Source organism: Helobdella robusta, assembly GCF_000326865.2.
Source record: "Helobdella robusta unplaced genomic scaffold HELROscaffold_30, whole genome shotgun sequence".
Taxonomy (NCBI): Eukaryota; Metazoa; Annelida; class Clitellata; order Rhynchobdellida; family Glossiphoniidae; genus Helobdella; species Helobdella robusta.
Genome location: NW_008704502.1, coordinates 1,660,099 through 1,683,637, shown reverse-complemented (window position 1 = coordinate 1,683,637; position 23,539 = coordinate 1,660,099). Strand labels below are relative to the sequence as shown.

The window sequence follows — 23,539 nt, the reverse complement described above, 5'->3', positions numbered from 1 at the left end:
ATCAATTTCAAATAAATTTTAATCAAATTGTTTCCATTTGCTAAAATTATCTTTAACAATTAATATAAATAACTATATATAAAGTTCATAAAATTAAAATAAAGATAAATAACTTAATAAAATAAATAATCCAATTGATCCGGTTTTGAAAAATTATCATTTTTTATATCATATAATATGATGTATCATATCATATCATATGATATATCAATCATATCGTTTCATATATCATATCCGTGTCCAGTTAAAATTCTTGCAACCGTCTTATATCGCATACGCCTTTTTGAGTTGGCTGTCGAGTTGATGATGAAATTGAGATGATTATAAGTAAGACGTTGATCATGGTGATAGTGGTTGGTGATAATTAATATGATGACTGAAATGATAGTGATGAAAAATAATAATAGTTTGAATGATAATGATGAAAAAGCTAAATGCGAAAGGATCTGATACAATCGCGAAGATAACTATGAAAATGATTATCAAAATAAAGTTGATAAAGACGCGGTCTGATTATGAACAAACTGATGACGTCATCGCCACAATTATAAATTATGTTAATTTATGTTTGTCGCCACAATTATAAATTATGTTAATTTATGTTTGTCATTTACGTCACTTACGTTGGATGACAAGTAGGCAGCTTCGCATTTTTCGTTGAAGGCTTCCAGGTTGAAATTGTAATCTGTTTCGAGACGATTGTCATTGTTGTTATGGAACAGCGAGATAGTGTAATGGTTAAGGCGCCTGCTTTTGCTCCTGTGGTGATTGGATTCGAATGCAAACGATCTCCGCCTATCATATTCACTGCGTGCTTGTCGCCGATACCTCTGATGAATACAAAACCAGCTAGTCAGGCAGACAAATAAACAGGCAAATAAATAGACAGACAGACAGACAGACAAAAAGACAGTCAGAAAGACTATAAAGACAGACTGTCAGACAGACAGGCATACAGACAGACAGACAGACAGAAGCAAAACAACTAACGTCTCGTAGTTAAGACTTTAGCGTAAACTAGAACCTCAGCTATGACCAGGTCACCATTCAATCTTTCAATGATCATGTGCTGACCAGATACCGGTCCAGGCTGGCAGTCCATGGACACCGTACTGCCGAGTGCTACCTGGTAGGTTATTTCAAGTGATTGTATTGCATTATGTTGTATATAGTATTTTTTTTACTTAGCTGATGTTTTTGTTTCGTTAGTTTGTTTGTCATTATTTATTCGTTTGTAAGAGTTATCAGGATACATAAGAAACTGATCAGTGCATGTAATTTTTTAAAATATGAAATTAATCTTTCAGGAAAATTTAAACAAATTATTGAAAGTACTTCTAAATATCGGTAGAAACAAATTAATAAATAATTGATCCATAATTGACCAATGTATGTAAGATCGAAATTCCAACATTCAAATGGGCGTACCTGCTGTTTGTAATGGTAACAGAGGTCCAGTGTGCACACGTTCACCTTGTGCTTCTGCGATACACTAATTGTGAAATTCTTTAAATTTTTTCCAACTATAAAGAAGATGATGAAGAAGACGATGATGACAATGATTATATGATGGTGATGTTAGGTTAGAGATCCTAAGATACTGACAATGTTATTGTTATGCTGATGATAACAATGATATGACGAAAAAGACGTAATGAAGTCGATATTGAAATGTGATCACACCACGATGGTGAAAAAATAATAATAATAAAGAGAATATAAAAAGTTGAGAAAGTTTGAGCGAATTATAAGAGAAATAAAATTGGTGACGAAAATAAATGAATATCAAAGAATAAGCAGCGGTTGAGACAATAAGTGGACAATTTTAAACTAAAACATGAATGTGTAATAACAAATTTAGATTTTTTAAACATGAAACAATCTCAAAGACTCCGACAAACAAAGATCTCATTCAATTTAAAAACTCACCTTCAGATTTTGCGTTAGTCAGTTTAACGCTGAACACAGTTAACCTCTTACCGAAGTTGATGGACAGCCATGAAAAAGTGACCTCTTCGATAGAAATGGTCGTAACGACGACGTACGTGTCGTCGTTGTTGTCGATGGCCGAACTAGGTTGGCGACTGTTTTGGGCGAGCCTACTTACCGCTATCATGCTAGACTCTATCGGTTGGATGCCTATGATGATACGATACCGTGCGAAAAGATTCGATACGAGACGATATCGTGTAAGATGATACAAAATATTGGCGATATCTGCTGCTAAACAACATAACCTACTTTTTAAACTAAAAATAATCATTTAGATTTGAGAAAAAATTCTAGAGAAAAATTTAGTGGCGGACTATTTTAATTACATCTGCCGATTATTAAAATAATGACAAACGTAACGCAAATTAAGACAAAAATTACCGAGAAAAAGATGACCAAAAAACACATAAAGCATCAAAGATGTTTTATTTAACATATAAACAAACTCGGTTTAGACTGGCTCGGATCGTAAACAACGGTCTCAACACGGTCTAACAACTTCACATCAAACGTTTCTGTCAATTTATAGATGAACATGAAACGTCCAAACATGTTTGTTGCACAACGAAATATTTTGACGTCACCGAGTTTGAACGCTTTTGATTGGTCGTTGAGGTTGTTACCGTTTCTGGTGTAGTTGAAGTGATGGCAGGTTTTGCATTTTTTATTCGTTTCAAAATTTGTACGTTTCAAAGTGGACAGTTCCTTGCAGATGGTCATTTTGAAGTTGTTCAGTTTCACTGGAACTTATTTTGAATTTAATTATTTTTAAGAAATAAAAGTTTTAAATTTGGATTAATTTTATATAATCATGTATTAGAAAAATTATCAGTCTTCAAATAGCACGCAAAATTTTTTTTAAATTTCAATTTTCTAAACAACTTCCGTCATCAAAACATCATCAAATTTCCAAATTTGTTTCAACAACTCCACAGATTAAACTTTAAAACATTTCGTTTCGCATCTCAACTTACTCACCAGAGCTATCATTGGAGCTGAATATTTTCACGTACACCACCTCCATACTCGTCCCAAAATCCATCATCCAAAACGCCTTCACTTCCAAATCTGAAATTTGGTTGAATGAATGAACGGATGGACGATTGAGTGGATGAAAAAAATGGATAAAATATTGAACGAATGGGTAAAATGAATTCCCAGATAGATACCTATATAATATATATTTTAATATAAAAGTAACCTATAGGTTATGGTTCGCTAACTATAGAAACTGAAAAATCTATTGACAGTTTAAGAATTATAAATTTAAAATAGAAAAAAAACTCTACCAATAGTTAAGACGTAATTGATTATATGAGTAAATGAGTAACATTACTTCAATACTTGCCTTCAGTATCTTCGCCTGTTAATTAATAGTAACTTTTTTATTAATTCAAATTATTTTATTTATTGTTTTTTTAATTCTACGACAAAAATGTTTATTTCATCTGATATCATTGAAAAATGTATTGAAACAAACCAAATTATGCAGTTTAGTTTTAGTCAATTTTTTAAGACACTTGACTAATCGTATTAGTAATAGACAAATTTCAACATTGTAATTTTTTTAACGTTTATAATAATTAAAAAAATTGAATACCAGATATAGTCGTGAGACTCTTCAAAGTTGTTGGTAATGTTTGTAGTTTAAGTGTCATTTTCGTTGTTGGTTGGAGCAGTTTAGGAAGATCAGATTTTGGCGGTTGTGGTTTTGGAAGCTGCGGTCTAACAGTTTGTTGAGGCAACTGTTGATTCGTGTGATGAGGCGGTCTAATAGGATGTTTAAGAGTTTTAGGCTGTTCATTCGGATGATGAAACGGTCTAATAGGATGTTTCTGATGATGCGGTCCAATGGATTTTTGTGTTCTTGGTGGTTGTTTTGGAGGGTGTGAATAAATTGAGAAAGTTTTAGTTGACTGTAATTTAGGTTGGTAAACATTTGTAAAATTTGATTTGGGTGTAATAGGATGTTTAAAAATTTTAGGTTTCTGATTCGGATGGTGATGTGGTTTAAAAGGATGTTTCGGATGATGCGGTTTGATGGGTTTTTTTGTTCTTGGTGGTTGTACTGAATAGTGTAAAGGAACAGAGAAACTTTTAGTTAATCGTAATTTAGGTTGGTAAAAGTTTGTAAAATGAGGTTTGGTCAAAGCCGGTTGCTGTTTTTTAGTAGTGATTTTCGATCGCGGTTTTGTTTGAGGCAAGTTTGTAGAATAAAATTTCAATGTAAGTTGTGGTTGTGACAGTATTGGCGGATTATATTTTGTTTTAAATTTTGTTGGCGGCAAAAGTAGCATATACGTCGTTTTTCTACCTCTTTTACTATGGGGCCATTTTTTAATTGTACGTATTTTTACCGGTGGTTGAACATTTGGTTGACTCTTTCTGGGTGGAATTAAAGTTGGTTTATTCAAATGTTTAGATTTTGTTGAATATAAAAATTGAGTTGGTTTCGGGAATGGGTTTTTTGACAAAGATTTCCATTTTGGTGAGTGAGAAGTTTTTTTGGATTTTTTGTTAGTTAATATAATATGTTTTTTATCAGTCGGGCGTGTTGGTCTAATTCTTTTGGATTGTTTAGATGAGGAAAAAATTTTTGTTTTTTTCAATGTTGGCACAATAATTTTTCTTGTTTTTCGTGAAAAAATGTTTTTTTTTCGTTTTATAGTTTTCCTAGTTTTCAATTCTCTACCCGAAAACATTTTTTTCTTAGATGATCGAGTTGTTTTTTTTGTTTTTGTTTTTCGTATCTTACATTTTCCTGTTTTTTTCGTGAGCCTTCTCTTTTTGTGTGTACGTTTTTCATTTTTCGGATAGTTCCACTTCCTCGTTGATGCAAGTTTTGAATTTCTAACCTTTTTTTTGGTTTTTCTAGAGTTTATTTTTGTGGTTGTTTTCAATCGTAAAAATATGTTTTTCTTTCGTTTTATAGTTTTCCTAGTTTTTAATTCTCTTCCTGTAAACATTTTTTTCTTTGATGTTTGTGATGTTTTTTTTGTTTTTGTTCTTCGTATCTCACATTTTCCTATTTTTTTCGTGAGCCTTCTCTTTTTGTGTGTACGTTTTTCATTTTTAGGATAGTTCCTCTTTCTCGTTGATGCAAGTTTCGAATTCCTAACTTTTCTTTTTGTTTTTCTAGAGTTTTTCTTTGTGGTTTTTTTCAATCGTGCATTTTTTCGTGTAAATTTCGTTTTTTGCGAAAACGTTTTTTTCGTTAGTTTTTTTGTAGTTTTTAATTTTTTTCCCGTAAACAATTTTTTCTTAATTATTCGTTTTTTTTTTTTTGTTTGTGTTCTCTGTTTTTTACATATGCCTGCTATTTTTATCGTAATCTTTTTATTTTTAAGTGTACGTAAATTTTTGCGTGGGCATATTTTTTGCCTGGTTTTTCTTGGGCCTCTTTTAGTTAATGTTGGTTTGAATTTTGATTTCTTCGAATATTGTGATTTGCGTGTAAGTTTTTTATTCTGCGTCAAAATTTTTATTTTATTTGTGATCAATTTTGATGTTGTTTTAAATGGTTTCATATTTTCTTGTTGCTTTGGTATTCTTTGAAGTATGGTTCTAAAATGTTGAGTAGTTGGGAATTCCAGCTGCTTTTTTTTAATTGTAGTAAACTGTGGAGTAATTTGTGGTTTCGACAATTTTGTTTGTCTCTTCGTTTGTTTTTGAATTATTCGCGGTATTGTGGGTTTCGTATTAATCCTTAACAGCGTAGCCAGTGATTTTCCAGTGTTTGGAATTGCTACAGATTTTGAAATTTTCAAATATAATTTAGTTGTTTGTGTAGTTAACGATGCTATCGTTGTTGTTGTTGTTGTTGTCGCTTTGACTTTTGGTCTTGACGAGATTGTAGCTTTGCTTGTTTTTGATGATGGTGTCGTTTTTCTAGTTTTCCTAGATGTTGTTGTAATGATTGTTGTTCTTGTGAAGATTTTTGATGTAGTAGACGATGTTGATGAAACTAATGTAGTTGTTGTTTTTTTAAACGCTGTCTTTGTAGTAGTACTACTAGTAGTAGAAATAGTAGTAGCAGCTGCAGTTGTTGCAGATGATACCATTTTTGAAGATTTTTTGATTGATTTTGTGGAGATTAATAATGGTTTAACAGTTGGGGCTGATCTAACTTTAGTGAGTGTTGCCCAGGTAGAGGAGGCTGAAATTTTTGTTGTAGTTGTAAAAGTTGATGCAGCTGTAGTTGTTGCTGTAGCTTTTGAGGTAACAGTTGTAGTTTTTGTAGTGGACATCGCTAAATTTGTTGTTGCTGTAAAAACTGAAGTTGTAACTGTAGTAGATACTTTTGACTGTGTTGTTTCGCTTATACTTATTTTTGTCATGTTATGATTTTCAGGGGCTGGTATTGTTGGTGGTATCGATGGTGGTTTCATTTTTTCTGCTGTTTGACTTCTTCGCCAGTTTACTAGATCAAAATTTGTTTTTATAAATTTAAATCGGTTATTTTTCGTTTTAATGAAATATTTGTAATGTATAATCTTCGTGTTTATTTTTGTCTAATTTTTAACTCTTGAAAACTCTAATTTTCAAAAGCTAAATGACCTTCAAACAAATCTAGATGATTAATTTCCTAAAACTAGTATGAAATTTATATTTGTTAATTCTATTAATTAGCAAAATGAAATCTTTCAAAAAACATAAAAATTCACGATAAATTCGCATTTCAAGAAATTATTTTTAAACGACAACTTCATATCATAACATTTAATTTACATAAATAGACGCAATAAAACAATTTAAAAAGTTCTAAACAAAAATCTTCAGCCAACCTTCATAAGAAATTTTTTTGTGTATAATCGTGAATGACCATTCCGACATCCAATCAAATTGTGTCCTTTCCATTGAGTAAGCAACGAAAAGATACCTAAATTTTAGCCCACTAGAGGCACATGTTATTCTAACTTTTTGGCCAGATTTAACCCGTATTGGATCTTTACTGGTTTTGCTGTAGCATATTTTGGCGAAAGACTCTTCCCAAATACCCTTCTGTCCAACGAATATGTTAATGTCTGTTAGAACGACATCATCTGGGCAAATGGGTTGTGAGATTTATTTGTTTTACTAAGTATTTTCGGACAGTTTTAATATTTATTTAAAAATCCTTAGTGTTTTTTATAATTTTAAAGATTGAAAGTTGTGCCTAATAAAATTACGTAAAGATTAATAATATTAATGTATATCTTGTCAAGTGATATCGTAACGAAATGTTATCTCAGAGAATCTGGAACCTCTTACTCCACGTAAAACCTTAAACCCCCCGTCCTTTTTATCTTAGGAGCTATACGTAATGCTTAGACAATCTTGCAAAATTGAGTAATATTCGCAAAGATTTGTTATAATTAATATATTTTTTTGCATTTTCATTATTGGTATTAACTGCTTTATTTCGTTAGATGTAATCGCATAGATATTTTAATATAACAAGATAAATGAATAAAAATAAGAATAAAATAAAATTAAAACGAAGGACAAACATTTTGAATTATACGTAACGCTGACAACTTGGACTTCACACGTAAAGTCGATGATATGGGAGTATTTGAAATTTTTGATGGTGACAGTGGAGACAACAATTTTTTTCAACCATTCCCTGGGTGATTTTGCTGCAGGCTGAGGTGTGGTTTCAATCGTGTCTGAATGAAATTTTGTAGCGATATACTTGAAAAAGCACTTTGAATATTTTTCTAATTTTCAATAATATTACAATAATTCGTAAAATTAATTCAACTGTTTGTGTAGAAATGAATATTTAATAAAATCTGTCGTTACCATGAACGGAAATTTTAACCATTCAATTACGTTTGCCTCTCGTGCAACGTTAACAAATTATATTGCAAATCATATTATAATTATTTTATAAATAATAATTACGTAATAATATTATACTTCGATAAAAATAAAACACAAAATTTAATAAATTTAATACACTGCGTATATATCTCCTCCTCAAAGATAATAATCTGGACTGCTTTTATGGTATTCAGTTGGAAAGTAACTTGCTCGTCAACACTTCGAATGACTACAAACCTACCTCTGGTTCCTCTGTTACAAGTCAATCTACGATGTGTGTTTATCAACAAGTATGTTATTATTGTCAATTAATTTTGTTCATTATTTTTTTAGATGTATCAATACGCGTCTCAGTCATTGCATGGGATAAGAATTCAACGCCATGAGTAGAAGTGACTTCAAAAAGCGTCTAAAAAATAATTTATTCAGCATCCCACAGTCAATTCATGGAAGGCGCTTAACAAGTTCTGCGATACGATAGGCGGATTTTCTATGCATTCGAATAGTAGTCCCATAGTTAGGGTCTACAACATCTGTGCCAAGCCCCTTACTTTCTACACCCAAGATGATGAGATTGAAATATGATCTACCTGTATTTCGAAGTTGGGAGTAACTTTTTGTGACCGCGATAAATGGCACAGATTTTGTCGGAATAGCTCCTTCTCAGTTTTGGCACTTCAATTTCTAAGGTTACTAAAATGTTTGCCCACCTGGCAATGACTGGATTTAAGTAGGATGGTGATGTAGTATTTATTTTGGAAATTAATTATAACTATTTATTTGTAATTATGTTGTTAGTGTTGGTTGAAAAAAATTACTAAAAAAAAATATGAAAAATGTAATTTAAACGTTTCAATTAGTTAAATTAATTCTTAAATTTATTAATTTTGATCGGGATGACGAAAAAATATGTCTTCACTCTGTTCTAGGTTTTTTTTTTAAAATCTCCGAGTCCAATTTTAGCAAAAACTTCCGACTTCGACCGACTTTGACATCCGTTTAAATTTACCAAATCATAAAATCAAAAACTAACCGATACGGTCGGTACTTATCAGAAAAGTTACCGTGGCCACTGTAACATCCCTGCCAAAATCAAATACCCACAACCCGGTGTTTTCGTCATCATAGCGAACCTCGCTATAAAGACAGTACCAATTTATTGATGTATGAACGGTTCTGACGATAGTTTCGGTAACTTCAGTAACCGTTAAAATTTCGCTTTCATCTGCAATGTTTCAAAAAGAAATTCATTCAAACTTCTTATCTCAATGATTCTTAATCGTTAAAAAATAATTTGAGTATTATAACAACGCTTAGAAAAATATAATTTGTGAACTTAAAACATTTCTTTTTAACGATATAATTGAAATATCAAATAATCACTCACAAGGCGTTGTTTGTGAAAATTTTGTTTAACAAAAATATGAGTAAAAAAAAATCGATTTACTTACATGACACGATTCTCTGATACTCCAAAACCCAGACGATGACTTTTTCCAGCGAGTTCCTCAGAAAGCCATCAGGTCTTTTAGAAATGTGCAGGTACCTGCCAATGGAATGTTCCGAATGACATCTGAATTTTATTTTCGTTCTTGGTCTTAACGACTTGCCACTGTATCTAAAGCAAGTTGAGGAAAATTTTCGAATGAATAACTCTTTCCCGATGAATATCTCTACACTGGTCAGGGATTCTGTTTCTAGGATATATTTGATAAGAAAAAAGGTTTGCTTGTTCGATTAATCATTAATCTATCATCAAACTGACTAAAATGTTGTTAAATTTATCTAGTTTACTGATTTGAAAACATGCTCAATACAATTTTCAAATTACTGTGGTATCAAATACAGAGAGTTTAGTTGCAGTAGTAGAACTATTTCAAAAATATCCTGAAAATGTTTTGCAGATTTCAAATGATTAATCCAAATTATGATTTTACCTTTTCCAGTAAAAATTGTGACCATCTTTACTATCTGCTCAATGTAAAGGTCAAAGATCCAGTAACCTAGTTTAAAAAATGAATACGTTGAAATGTTTAAATTTACACAAATCAAAACTAGTTTTTCATACAAGCAAACGCAATGAAAGAAGAAATCATTTCGATCAAATTTTCAATTTGAAAAGAATTCACCATTGATGCTAATAACCAACCCGTCTCTTGGCCATTCATCCACGAAATTGTAACAAACCAGGAAGTTATTCGCTTGTAACTTGTAACAATTTTGTCGGTGGTTACAGAAGTCGAAGCAGCAATAGTAGTTTTAGTACGGGTTATAATAGTGGTAATAGTAGTAGTAGTAGTAATAGTGGTAGTAATAGTAGTAGTAGTAGTAATAGTAGTAGCAGTAGTAGAAATAAAAGTTGTAGTAGTTGATTTAATTTTAGTTACAGAAGTAGGTGTAGTAAAAGTGGTAAACGGTTTTTTAGTAGTAAGAGTAGTAGTGGTAGTAGTAGTAGTAGTAGTTGTAGTAGTAGAAGTAGTAGTTGTAGTAGAAGTAGTAGTAGTAGTAGTAAAAGTAAAAGTAGTAGTAGAAGTAGTAGTAGTTGTAGTAGTAGAAGTAGTAGTTGTAGTAGAAGTAGTAGTTGTAGTAGAAGTAGTAGTAGTAGTAGTAAAAGTAAAAGTAGTAGTAGAAGTAGTAGTAGTTGTAGTAAAAGAAGTAGTAGTAGTTGTTGTAGTAGTAGAAGTAGTAGTAGTAGTCGTCGTCGTAGTAGTAAAATTAGTAGTTGTAGTGGTTGATTTAGTTTTTGTCGCAGTAGATTTGGTACTGGAACTAATAGAAGTAAAAGTTGTAGTAGTCGTTGTAGTAGTAATAACAGTAGTAGTAGTCGTAGTAATGGTGGTAGTAGTAGTAGTAGTAGTAGTAGTAGTAGTAGTAGTAATAAAACTAGTAGTTGATTTAGTTTTTGTCGTAGTAGATTTTGATTTAGTAGCTGTTGTAGTAGTAGTACTGGTAGTAGTAGAAGTAGTAGTAGTAATAGTAGCAGTAGTAGTTGTGGTAGTAGTAATGGTTGTAGTTGTAGTAGTAGCAGTTGTGGTCGTAGTGGTAATTTTTGTTGTTGATTTTGTAGTAGCGGTAGAAGTCATTGTCATTGCAGTATTAGTGGCTGTTGTAGTAGCAGCGGTAGTTGAAGAAATGGAAGTAGAAGTTGTTGGGATAGTAGTAGTAGTGATAGTAGTAGTGGTGGTAGTAGAAGTAACCGTAGTTGTTGTTGTAATAATTTTTGTTGTTTTTTTAGTAGCAGTAGTAGTAGAGCTTGTTGTTTTAATGGTAGTGGTTGTAGAAGTTGTCGTTATTTTTGCTGTAGTAGTTGTTGTTTTAGTTGTGGTACTAGTAGTAGTAACAGTAGTAGTTGAAGTGGTTGTAGTAGAAGTCGTAGTAGTAGTAGTCGTAGTCGTAGTAGTAGTAGTAGTAGTATTAGGGGTAGCGGTAGTAGTAGTAGTAGTGGTAGTAGTTGAAGTGGTAGATGTTTTCGGGGTAGTAAAAATTTTTGTAGTTGTAGCAATGATAATTGTTGTCGTTTTCAAGGTAGGGTTAACTGCTCGTTTCGTGGCAGTTGTAAATGTCGTAACGGGGAAACTGGTAGTAGAAGAAGTTACGACTGAAACGGCAGTTTTTGTGGTCGTAGTTGAAGATGTTGGGACCTTTTTTGGCATTCTTCCAGTAACTTGTAAATGGAATCAATCATTTAATTGATCAAATTGCTTCCATAAAAAATTGTAAACTTTTTTTTATTTATTTCACTAATTAATTTATTAATTAGTGAATTAATTTATTAATTGATTAATTAATTAATTTACAAATTTATTAATTAATTAATTTATTAATTAATTGACAATCAATTTTTTATTTATTTCACATTTGCCTATTCAAATAACTTGGGAAAGATTTTAAAATTTTTGTCTACTGGTAGTCATGTCCGGATATGTACAAAAAATAAAAAAGACGGCAAACTAACGCGTTATAACCATATGGTCGCGCAACTCCACACCAACTTCAATCCTCTGGATAGAGGTCACTCTAAACGCTTCGGCACTGCTGTAAATCACCACAAAAATGCCATCTACCGGCTGGGGAAGGCATACAAATGTTTTTTCAACTCTAGTCGGTATGTTATCCGATTGGGATCGATATTCGCTGCAGATTATACCGTTGGTTTTGTCGGTATTGATTTGACCGGATCTCGGAGGGGTATTCCAAACCGATATGGTTAACGTTTTCAGGCTTTTGACCGCTTTTTAGTGAGTTGATAAGGATAATAATTCATTTTATCTAATAAATTTTGTTAAATAAATTTCTTCGTTTTATAAGTTCTTAGTTTAAATAATTTTCATTAGTTCGCTATTTTTTATACAATTCGATTACATAATTTTACTATATTTGAAAAAAAAGTTTAAAAAATATAATACAAAATATAAGCCAAAAAATTGAGGTTTTCAGTTGAAATCTCCAAACTTTCAACATGATATCCACTCCTGATGACGACGTCAACCACGGAATAACTGGCTCCCATGTTAACCACAAGCCAGCCTCCTGGTGACAATTCCGTCCTTAAGGTGTATGTTATCGTAACTCTGGCATTGTAGAGAGGGTTGGTTATTCTTTTGAACGTCATACAGTTCATCGTTGTGTTTGAATCGATTTTTTCCGTAACTACGAATAGAGAAAATTTAAAAAAATTAACGTTTGGGTTGCCGATTGAGTGGGGAAGTTTTGAAATAGGAGTGAATTACAACACGAAGAACTGAATCGCTTGTTTTTAATCTAAATTCAATAATTGAAGTGATGAGTGAACATTTTTTTTCAAAATAATTTATGGCCAAACCATCACCTAACCAACCGTGAAATAGCTGAGACTCAAATTCCAAAAGTACTTTAAACTCCAACAAAAACTTCCAAGAAAGCACCTCATTACGTTTACCAGTCAAGATGATGAATTTGCCATTTTCGTCTACTTTACTCATGAAGCCAGTCTTCGTCATCGTCATCTGGAAAGGTTTTTTGGGACCATGTTTTTCTCTCTCCGTACCGATTTGGTATCTAACTGCGTCTGGTTTGCCTTGAACGTGTTTGCATTATTTTCATTTTTTGAATTTCTATGTTTGTTTGTTTGTGTAATTGGAATTGAGACAAATATCTTAAATAAAATTTTCTACAAAACACAAACTCAGTAGCAAGCACATTTTGGAAAGGAAGTTTTTTTTATAAACTGCAATACATTGAACATGACGAGAAATTTTAAAGTAACAAAATCAAATTTAACCTAAAAACTCGACACTCGGTTTTAAGATGATAATCAAAATTTTATACATCCCATCCAGTTCGGCTATCCAGAATCCAATAAATGACCTACTACTCCAAGGTGAGAGGTCATAAAAGATCAAAGAGAGTCGATTTTTTCTAGGCGAAGTCACATCGGTGTATGCAGGGCTTGAACTTGCTTGAAGTCGATAAGTAGAGAATTTAATTTGATGTTAACTTATTGAGTAATAACATTTCTTTAATGAATGTTTTGTGTATTTTCATTGTTACAAGTAGTTTGTTTTAATCATTTCAAAAAAATTCGTCATTTGTTTTCTAACTTGTAACAAGAACATCAACAATGGCGAAGGCCTTATTGCTGATGTAGTTTCTATTCCGGCTCCAAATGTACAGATACCTGATTTGTGAAAGGTTTGAAATTTTTGAAAAATGAATATAAATGAATAATTATTTCATGACTAATTTTCTTAACATGATTTATATAATCATACAATTTGTTGTAGTAGTTGAGTTCACTAGCATATAAAAAATGTAAAAGGACACTGAACCCCAAACAAACATCTAGAATTCATTCATAAAATTAATACCATGTAACATATAATCTAACCTTCCATAAACAGTGTTGGGCCTACAGTTGAAACTCGAATACATACCGGGGCCAAACGGATTACCGTTGTACTCGAAACAAATCCGAATATTCGATTCGTGAATTCGGTAGCTATTTCTCCAACTCAAACTCAAATTACTTGAGAAAATTATAAAGTTGGATAGTTGGGCGGATACTGTGTTGGGGAATAACTTTTTATTATAAACTTATTTAAATTTAACAAAAAATTTTTGTAAGAATATTTTAAATAATAATTGTCAGCCTTAATTATATGTTTACATTTTACAAAAACACTGTGAAGAATTTGAAAAAAAATCTATTTGATTCATGTTTTCAAAAAAAAAATTCATAAATTCATCACAGCTGAAAATCTTTCTAGAATCTTTCAAAAATTCAAACCTTGACGAATAAATTGGAATTTTATTGGAATGAACATTATTAACACCAAATAAAAGCACAAAAAATTAAACACATTTCTAGGAAAAGATAAAATAAAACATTGGAGAGAAACATTCTAACACATTTCACTGCCAGCGCTCTTAATTCTCACGCTTTTGAATTCCCTGACGGTTTGAAAGTCGGCCATCCAACCAGATGCCACAGATTTACTGATCCTTATCTCACGAGATACACATATCGTCGTCGAATTTTTCATGGTAGATATCCCTTTTAATGGTTTTAAGATTGGCTGGTTATTTTGAAAGAAACCCATTAAGAAATGTTGGTAGGAAAAGTTTTTAATGTTCACAACAGTATATATGCAAATTAGGCGTAAATATAGATGAATATTTATATAAATTATGATAATGCGAACCGTAATTCTCTACAGAAACTTCTCTTGGATAGCAAATCACGGTCATCTCCGATCCTTGGAGATGAATTTTTCAAAAATTTCATAAAATTGAAATAATAAATAACAAAAATCGTTTCTAAGAGACATAATGTTTAAAAAATTTACTCAAATTGCTGAATTATATGAAGATAATTATGCCCGATAATGAAATAATTGAATTAATTAATTAAATGAATTAATGATAATGAAATATTTTTTGCGAAAGTTGAAAATAAAATTTGCATTGTAGGACTACCTCCCTCAATGTCAGCAACGTTTATGACGAATGTCTCCCACTTCTCGTTAGCTTTGGTAGAATAATGTTTCATAATAATTTTAGAAATTAATGAAATCAAATCAAAATTCTATAAAACATTTCGAAAATAAGATAGCAGACGGAAATGGTTGATGCATGATTGGATAGATGGATGAATGAATGAATGAATAAATAGAGGAGTAGATGAATGAATAAATAAAGGAGTGAATAAATGAATACACGATCGAACAAACTAATGAATGAATGAATTGATAAAAGAATGAACCCTTAGCGAACCAGCAGTTTGTGGTAGGACCCCGGTTAGATTGAAAATATGCCAGGCAACCAATCCAACTATGATGACGAGTAGTGACATTACCGCGATTACTATGGAGTTTTATTTTAATTACTTAATTCATATTTTTATGAATAAAACAATTTTAAATTGTTTAAAATAATGTATAAAGACAAATGTATAGACAAATGTATAAATAAATAATTAAACAAATAAAAGATTCATTCTATAAAGCCATTATGAAGTGTTATCAGCACAACTCAAACAAATGCCTTTTAAAACCAAGAGATCAAAACGTTTCAAAATGAACTTGTTCAGTAAAGCTACATTTACTTATAAAAAGGTTTTTGATAAATCTTACCCAGAGAATCAAATCTCAATATAAAAATTTCCAAAGTTTTCAACCCACCCGATAATTTACTTGACATAGCCCGCCATTGTTGTTGTTTTTTGAAGAGGAATATTTACAAGAGAAACAGTTTAATTACTTAAATTTTCAACATTATCAACAATTATTATTTATATTAATTTTAGTTTTCTTAATGATGAAGATTACTTTAATTCCTTTTATTTATTTATTTATTTAAAATGGAAAAATTGTATAAGAATTTGATCTGGCAAGCTTAGTGCTTCATGGACAATAGCAAGTCAGAATGAAGTTCGTTGAAACAAATTTTCCAACAAATTCACACATATCTGCTACATTGTTAAGACAGTACAATTTATCCAATGATAATAATAACTTATAAAGATATAATTAGTATTATTATCTTCATAATTATTGCCTAAAACCATTCGAAAAATAAATTAATCGCAATTATCTCTAGGATATCGGACGCATTACGTGGTAAGAAAAGTAAAAGAAAGCGATAATTAAAGTACATTTATTATTAATCTTATTTTAATTAACATTGCTACTTTTATTGTTGATATTATTCTTGTTTTTAAGCTTGTTAAATGATAAACTTCGCACCAGTAGGGCCAACAAGATAGAGTACTATTGAGAATGTACCTAGATTGAAAATTTTAAGGATGACAATTTGAAATCGAACTAAGAATAATTTATCAATTTTATGAGAATATTTTAACAATTTCTTTTGCCAGTAGATTCTCAAACGCTACTCTTAACAACTGCTAACATCAGCCTTAACACTTATACTGTTACTACACTAGTACTATTGTGGTGATGCTAATGTGGCGAGAGTTGTTGCAATAGATCATCCGGGCTTTTGTGTGTGAATTTTTGATTCTATTTCTGTTACTACAACAGCTACTGCTGCTGCTGCTACTACTACGACTGCTGCTTCTGCTGCTTCTGCTGCTACTTCTACTACTTCTTTTTTTTCTACTCCTACTTCTACTACTACAACTACTACTGTTGTAACAACGGTTTTAAAATTTGTCTCAAGATTATAAGACAGCAACCTAAAGCATTGTTTTAACGGAAAATATCAATCTCTTGGAATTTGGTGGCCATTTACTAGCTAAAAATGAAAGAAATTAAAATGTTTAATAGCACAACCCGTTCGTAACACTTGAACAGATTAAAAGAAAATGTTCCCGGTTAAGTATGACAATTTTTTAACAAGTTTTATTTGCATGATTTCTGATTAAATGGTTCAAACTCTACAAAACATTAAGATACTTCGGCAGCAGTTGTGTTCGTTAGTTTGTGTTGTGTATGATAGCAAAATAATGAAATAAATTAGCCAGAAATTTTGCTAAAAATGTTGACAACGATTTTTAAATAATTTTTCATATACACACGCATACACGCGCACACACACACACACACACACACACACACACACACACTCAATTGTACAAAAACAAACATATATAAATAAATAAATATATAGTATTTACAACGTCAATAACACTCGCGCAACTAACAACATCTGGACTTAATTTATTAGAAATCGATTCGTTCATCTCTGTTGTGTAGAAAATTTAGAATTAAAAATTAAAAAAACTTGTCAGGTTAGATGCCAATTAATTTTCAATTTCAACAATAATTCATCGACCAATTTAGAGTGAATAAATTAAAATCTGTTACGTTAATTAATTTTATATAATTTGTAGTTATAGGCAAGCAATTGATGTTGCTAAATATTATTTACAATTCTCTAATCATTTTTTAAAGATACAAACATGACACCACACACGCGCACACGCACACACACACACTCGAACACCACACACACACACGCACACACACACACTCACACACCACACACACACGCACGCACACACGCACACACGCACTAGGTATGTTAATTCACATGGATCGACGCGTTCTTCACAAAAAAAAACGATAGACGAGGATCCATTTGCACACGAACTTACTCACTGTAACATAAAAAAAACCAGGCGTCTTTAACCATTACACTACCAATATTTAAAAAATTTTTTTTTATAAAATAGAACTTTCATATACAAACTATTCATAAGTCTTTAGTGATCTGCTATCAAAGGGATTATAAGTAATGAACAAACAAAATGGACTCAAATTAGTAAAGTACTCTCATCAAAATCGCAAATCTGGAAAGTCCTGGTATGAATGGGATAATTTTCAAAATTCAAAACTAAAAAGGATCTGCTCATTTTTAACGCCATTCCCATTCAATTTGATGAGTATTAAATTTTTAAACAACGTCGCAAAATATTTAAAATTTTCACACAGAATCTTCGAAAAATTCACTTCTTCCATGATTTGCTATGGAGGAAGTATTCCAGCATCTCTCCCAGGTCCCTGGATCCGCTACTATCTTCAGTAATCACGAAATATAATTCTTGAAAAGCAAAACAAACAAATAAACTCAAACGATCCAAAACGTGCAAGCATAACAAAATCACATTACCCTCCATGTAGGTTAATAATTAATCGATGAAGCTTCAAAATTGTCTGTTGCATCATAAAGATTTATCGAACTTTAGGCAAATTCTCACGTTATTGACGTCATTCGAACCGACCTGTTCGAGCGTTTCATACAATTTCATCGCACCCTACCCACAAATTCAAACGTTTTTAATAAATAGCTAGTCAGTTGGGAGAGTTTAACAGCCAAACAGTTGATGCAAGCGAGAAAAACTTAACATTTCTAAACAAGTTAGCAGTGCTGATGTTATCAACACTAAATTTAGGTGAATGTTATGCACAGATGGTTGTTATAATTATGAATTATATTTAATAAAATTCTCTATTTCACTTATGAATTGATAATTAAAATAAATACAGCAAAGTTGAACAAGAATGAGGTTCCTATTGAAGATAGTAATAACGTTCTGTGTTGCAATTAACGTTAACTGTCTGACATTCATTGACCAAGACTCCAAACTTGGTAGTAGGATCATCAAACTATGCGTCGATAAGCGGTATCTTGATGAGTTCAAACTGGAGAATTTTCATTTTTTGATTGGGCAGGCATGTTTGGGAAAATATTATACCATAGCATTAATACCATCATCATCGTCGTCATTATCACCAACATCATCATCGTCTTCGTAATCACCATCATCGTCGTCTTCGTCGTCTTCATCATGGTCGTCATCGTCATCACCATCATCATTATTACTTTTTGATTGTTGTTTATTTCCTTGCTAAATCTCACCTGTTTCGAAAACTCATCTGGAGGACATTTTAATGCTGGTGAATGCACGCTTCACACACATTGCATGCGACACGAGGCGTGCATCTTTCTTGCACTCGAATCCGGTTACTGTAGAAGCAAATCCAGACGTCATAACCATTACACCACCTATTTCATAATTTATAATTTTAAAACTTTATCATTTTTAGAAATAAAAATTAATAAAATAAACAAATAATCAAGAAATAAAAATACCCAAAGGATGGTGTAAATCAGATGAAATATCTCTTGAATGGTATGTTTTCTACGTTCAAAATCAGCAGAGGATTCTTTGGATATAATATCGAAAAAACTGTTAGTATCTGTATTTGTATTTAACGATTTGTATGGAGAGCCACTTATGATGAACCTTAGAGGCGTAGTGTGGCTAAAGGGCTGCCCATGAAAAATGCCCCGCTATTTGACAGCCCGTCACAAAATGTCCCACATTTTTAAAACTCTGACTCTTCAAAGGGTAGCATTCTTCACTGATAGTCCCAAAATGTGATGTATTTATAGATTTGAAATTTTGATACTGTCATAAAAAAATAAATTCTTATTTTTATTCTATTTATTTTGGAGTTTTATCATCAATTTATCCATTGAAATTATTTGCCGTTTCTCGCAGCCAAGCGATGGTACATATAATCATTGAAAATTCTCTCTATATAGTATAGATAAATGTACTATCACTCAAACGTATACGCATTCAATCAGCTCTTAATAACGATTTTATTTCTACAATAATTTATTTTAAAAATTTATTTTTATTTGTAAACTTTTTTTTATTTGTAAATTTTTCCCCCAAAAACACGAACATCAAATAAATATATCGAATTGATTTGTAGGTCGTTACATGCAGCTGCAATGGAACGGTTGACAAGATGAATTCAATTCTTGATACTGCTTCGATCTTTTGCTCTTAAATTTTCCAGTATGTCAAAGACATTTTGTGGAGATAATTAGTTTTAAATTATTTAAAAATTTTTTTTTTTTTTTAGAAATATTGCTATTATTCTATTTTAACTTTGAACGAGTTTGTGATACGATATCAAAATTGGCATATGATGGCAAAATTGTTTTACTGTTTGTTAAAATTGTTTACTTAATAAATGGTTTAAAGGTTTTTTAAATGGTTTTTAAATAAACTAAACTATTTGAACCAATTAAAAGATTTTTAGTTAAAATCATGAGAATTTAAACAAATTTTAGCAAGATAGTTGAAATAGATCCATACGTTTTGAAACAGTTGTCGAGCGTCTGTTTAACTTTTCATATTTTACAATGAAACCAACTCAATAATTAATTTGTTATTCTATTCCATTCACATCACATTTAAAGTTTTTTTTATCATAATTTCAAAAAAAATACAAGAAATACTTTCAATACTAGTTCTAAATCAAGTAATAACAAAAATGTATAAATTATTTGAATCCAAATTCGAAATCCCTGCTCTACTAGTAACAGGAGAGTCCGGCTGTATCACCATTCTTGTTCGTTTTGTCAATGGCGCCAGTGCAATTGCAACGAACAGCCTAAAAAAATTTAAATTATTTTTAAATTTAAAAAAATTTCAAACTCTGACACAAACAGAAACATAAAGCCTAGTTGGAACTAGAAATCGAGACATCAATGACTAGATTAAAATCCTTTAAAAAAATCGTAAAACGCCATAAAAACATGTAGAAAATACATGCTAAACAGTAGTTAAATGTATTGATATGACAACACAACATGTCAACATTCTACGAAATTCAAGCTGTTACAATAAATGCGCTTTGTTATGTAGAAAAGTTCTGACAGTCTGAGATGTTACCTAAAAATCAAATCAACAGAAACTAGCCAGTAAAAATGAAAACAAATGCTGAAATGAGAAACAAAATAAATGTCTTCTTACACCGTAATCTCTATATGGCCCAAAGGGACCGTAGACAATTTTCGGATTGAGCCCTGTATAGTGCCCGTCTAAAAAAAAGCTCATTGGGTCCAAATCCTGCGTGGGTCAGAATAAAAAAAAATTTATAAGGTTATCACATTGGGAATAAGCATGATAAATTTTTACATATTTACTATGAAGGAATTTAAATTACTAAAAATGGGTGTCGGATGCCTCAAAAAATTCCGACTCCGACTAAATTCAACGACCCCAACTCTGATATTCCGGTTAAGAATTAGATACAAAGGTTTTAAACTAACATCGATGTAGAGATTGTTGAGTTGGTAGAATCTGTTAGACTGACCGGACGTCTCCTGACGTTTTCTGACGCAAAGTTCGACGATTCTGTTGAAGTATTCCGTCTTTCTGCCGATGGCTGTCAAGCAATCGACGTGATAAAGAACCACGAAGAACAAAAAAGTCATCTGGAGTAGAGCACTCATTTCTCTATGTCTTGCAAGTGTTTTAGGATTAATTTTAACTATAATGTGTTTTATTTACTCGAAAAATTATTTGAAAACTGTTTAATACATGACCAAATACATGTTTTTCGCAAACTTGTTTCAGTAATAAGGTCAGAGTTTTGTCATTAGTTTTCTGTTTATTCAAAAAAATTGATTATATTTCATCTCAAAAAAAACTTTTTAAAGTTAACGTATTATCCTATCATATTTTTTTAAATACTGTTTCAGCTATTGTAAATGCGAGCATTTCTATTTTTGTCGACAAAACTACAGGAGAAAAAAATTCAACTGCAAAAATTTAACCACTAACCAACTAACTGATAAACTTTCTTCGAGGAAACTTTGTTGATCTCTTTCGAGTTTGAATAAATTTAAAAAAAAATATTAACGATAACAAGTTATATGATGCTGTATAGTGAAACATAACTTTTATTAGCGAACGTGCAAACGATAAACATGACATTAAATAATAATTTACCGTGAATCAATTGTTTTTTTTTATTTTGGTACATTGAGTTCATAGTAATTGAATACTAATAAATGCTTCTTGATCTCTCCATATTTACCTATTTATATATATAATTATTTGATATTTATGTGGTTGTCGATAACGTTAAACGAGCGTTTAAATCTTTTATCGGCCTTTAGCATCATGTGCTGTTTAACTTATTCAGTATAACTTCATGCTATTTTTAATTTCAATTCAAAGTTCTCAGCTTCTTTCTTGTGGGTAATTATAGTTGTGTATTCTTAGTTGGTATATTTTGGCGTTTTGTGTGTGGTTTTTATTAGTTTTATAAATCATTAAGTTTTTCAATATAATATTTTAAATTATTAATATGAATATTGTAAACATTTGAAAATGAATTGTTGAAGTTTGAAAATTATTATGTTAGTATAAATTGAGATACACGCACAATTACAAACGCAAGTAAACCTCACGTGTGTTAGTAATCGATCATCAAGTGATGAAAACGTCCCCAACTAACTAATTATTCAATAAAAATAAATTTTTCTTAAACATCTGCTTCACAACAAAAGTTTCAAATATTTTTAACGTTTTTTCAAATTTTTTTAAAAAATGGCAAATCTAGACATCTTTGGCCGTGTTGGCTAAAATGGAGCTCGTTGTACAGTTCTGTAGAGGGTCAGTGACAGATAACTGGCAAAATTTTAGAAGGTAACAGAGAACTGATAAGAAAATACCCTCCTCTTGTTAATAATATTGCTGAAAGGAGAGATATAAATTTCCTAAAAGTATGATTGTGCTGGCAATCCGGTTCAGACTGTGTTCGAAGTTTTTTAATCGCCGGCACTATATAATAATATATAACCAATAACTCTACATAACTATATATAAACCTATATAACCGTATATAAAAATATATAATAATATATAATCAATAACTCTACATAACTATATATAAATCTTTATAACCGTATATATAATCAATAACTCTACATAACTATATATAAATCTATATAACGGTATATAAAACTATATAGTAATATATAACTAATAAATCTACATAACTATATATAATTCTGAATAACCGCATATAACACTATATAATAATATATAACCAATAACTCTACATAACTATATATAAACCTATATAACGTATATAACACTATATAGTAATATATAACCAATAACTCTACATAACTATATATAAATCTATTTAACCGCATTTAAAATAATATATAACCAATAACTCTACATAACTTTATAAAAATCTATATAACCGTGTATAACACTATAAAATAATATATAAACAATAACTCTACATAACTATATATAAATCTATATAACCGCATTTAACACTATATAATAATATATAACCAATAACTCTACATAACTATATATAAATCTATATAACGTATATAACACTATATAGTAATATATAACGAATAACTCTACATAACTATATATAAATCTATTTAACCGCATTTAACACTATATAATAATATATAACCAATAACTCTACATAACTATATATGAACCTATATAACCGTATAACACTATATAATAATATATAACCAATAACTCTACATAACTATATATAAATCTATATAACCGTATATAACATTATATAATATATAATCTATAACTCTAAATAACTATATATATATATCTATATAACCGTGTATAACACAATATAATAATATATAACCAATAACTCTACATAACTATATATAAACCTATATAACCGTATATAACACTATATAATAATATATAACCAATAACTCTACATAACTATATATAAACCTATATAACCGTATAACACTATATAATAATATATAACCAATAACTCTACATAACTATATATAAATCTATATAACCGTATATAACATTATATAATATATAATCTATAACTCTAAATAACTATATATATATATCTATATAACCGCATATAACACTATATAATAATATAAAACTAATAACTCTACATTACTATATAAT

The 23,539-nt window shown here is 30.6% G+C and overlaps 3 protein-coding genes across 3 annotated transcripts; all 3 read right to left on the bottom strand.

Annotated features, from left to right (window-relative positions):
* Positions 1-244: 244 nt before the first annotated feature.
* On the bottom strand, positions 245-2,116 carry HELRODRAFT_174646 (hypothetical protein; the record flags this gene model as incomplete). Its single annotated transcript, XM_009022088.1, has 5 exons — positions 245-292; positions 624-685; positions 991-1,126; positions 1,429-1,523; positions 1,930-2,116. The coding sequence occupies 5 exons, from the start codon at positions 2,114-2,116 to the stop codon at positions 245-247; spliced, it is 528 nt and encodes a 175-aa protein (XP_009020336.1).
* A 4,004-nt stretch (positions 2,117-6,120) lies between these two features.
* On the bottom strand, positions 6,121-15,127 carry HELRODRAFT_174644 (hypothetical protein; the record flags this gene model as incomplete). Its single annotated transcript, XM_009022087.1, has 18 exons — positions 6,121-6,296; positions 6,777-7,034; positions 7,482-7,640; positions 8,039-8,064; positions 8,388-8,517; positions 8,831-9,022; positions 9,249-9,494; positions 9,735-9,800; positions 11,753-12,028; positions 12,250-12,447; positions 12,635-12,853; positions 13,058-13,234; positions 13,377-13,453; positions 13,664-13,838; positions 14,183-14,329; positions 14,478-14,531; positions 14,752-14,802; positions 15,049-15,127. The coding sequence occupies 18 exons, from the start codon at positions 15,125-15,127 to the stop codon at positions 6,121-6,123; spliced, it is 2,706 nt and encodes a 901-aa protein (XP_009020335.1).
* A 5,005-nt stretch (positions 15,128-20,132) lies between these two features.
* Positions 20,133-21,054, bottom strand: HELRODRAFT_174643 (hypothetical protein; the record flags this gene model as incomplete). Its single annotated transcript, XM_009022086.1, has 3 exons — positions 20,133-20,210; positions 20,573-20,668; positions 20,872-21,054. 3 exons carry the CDS (start codon positions 21,052-21,054, stop codon positions 20,133-20,135), a joined length of 357 nt encoding a protein of 118 aa, XP_009020334.1.
* Between the last annotated feature and the right edge of the window lie 2,485 nt (positions 21,055-23,539).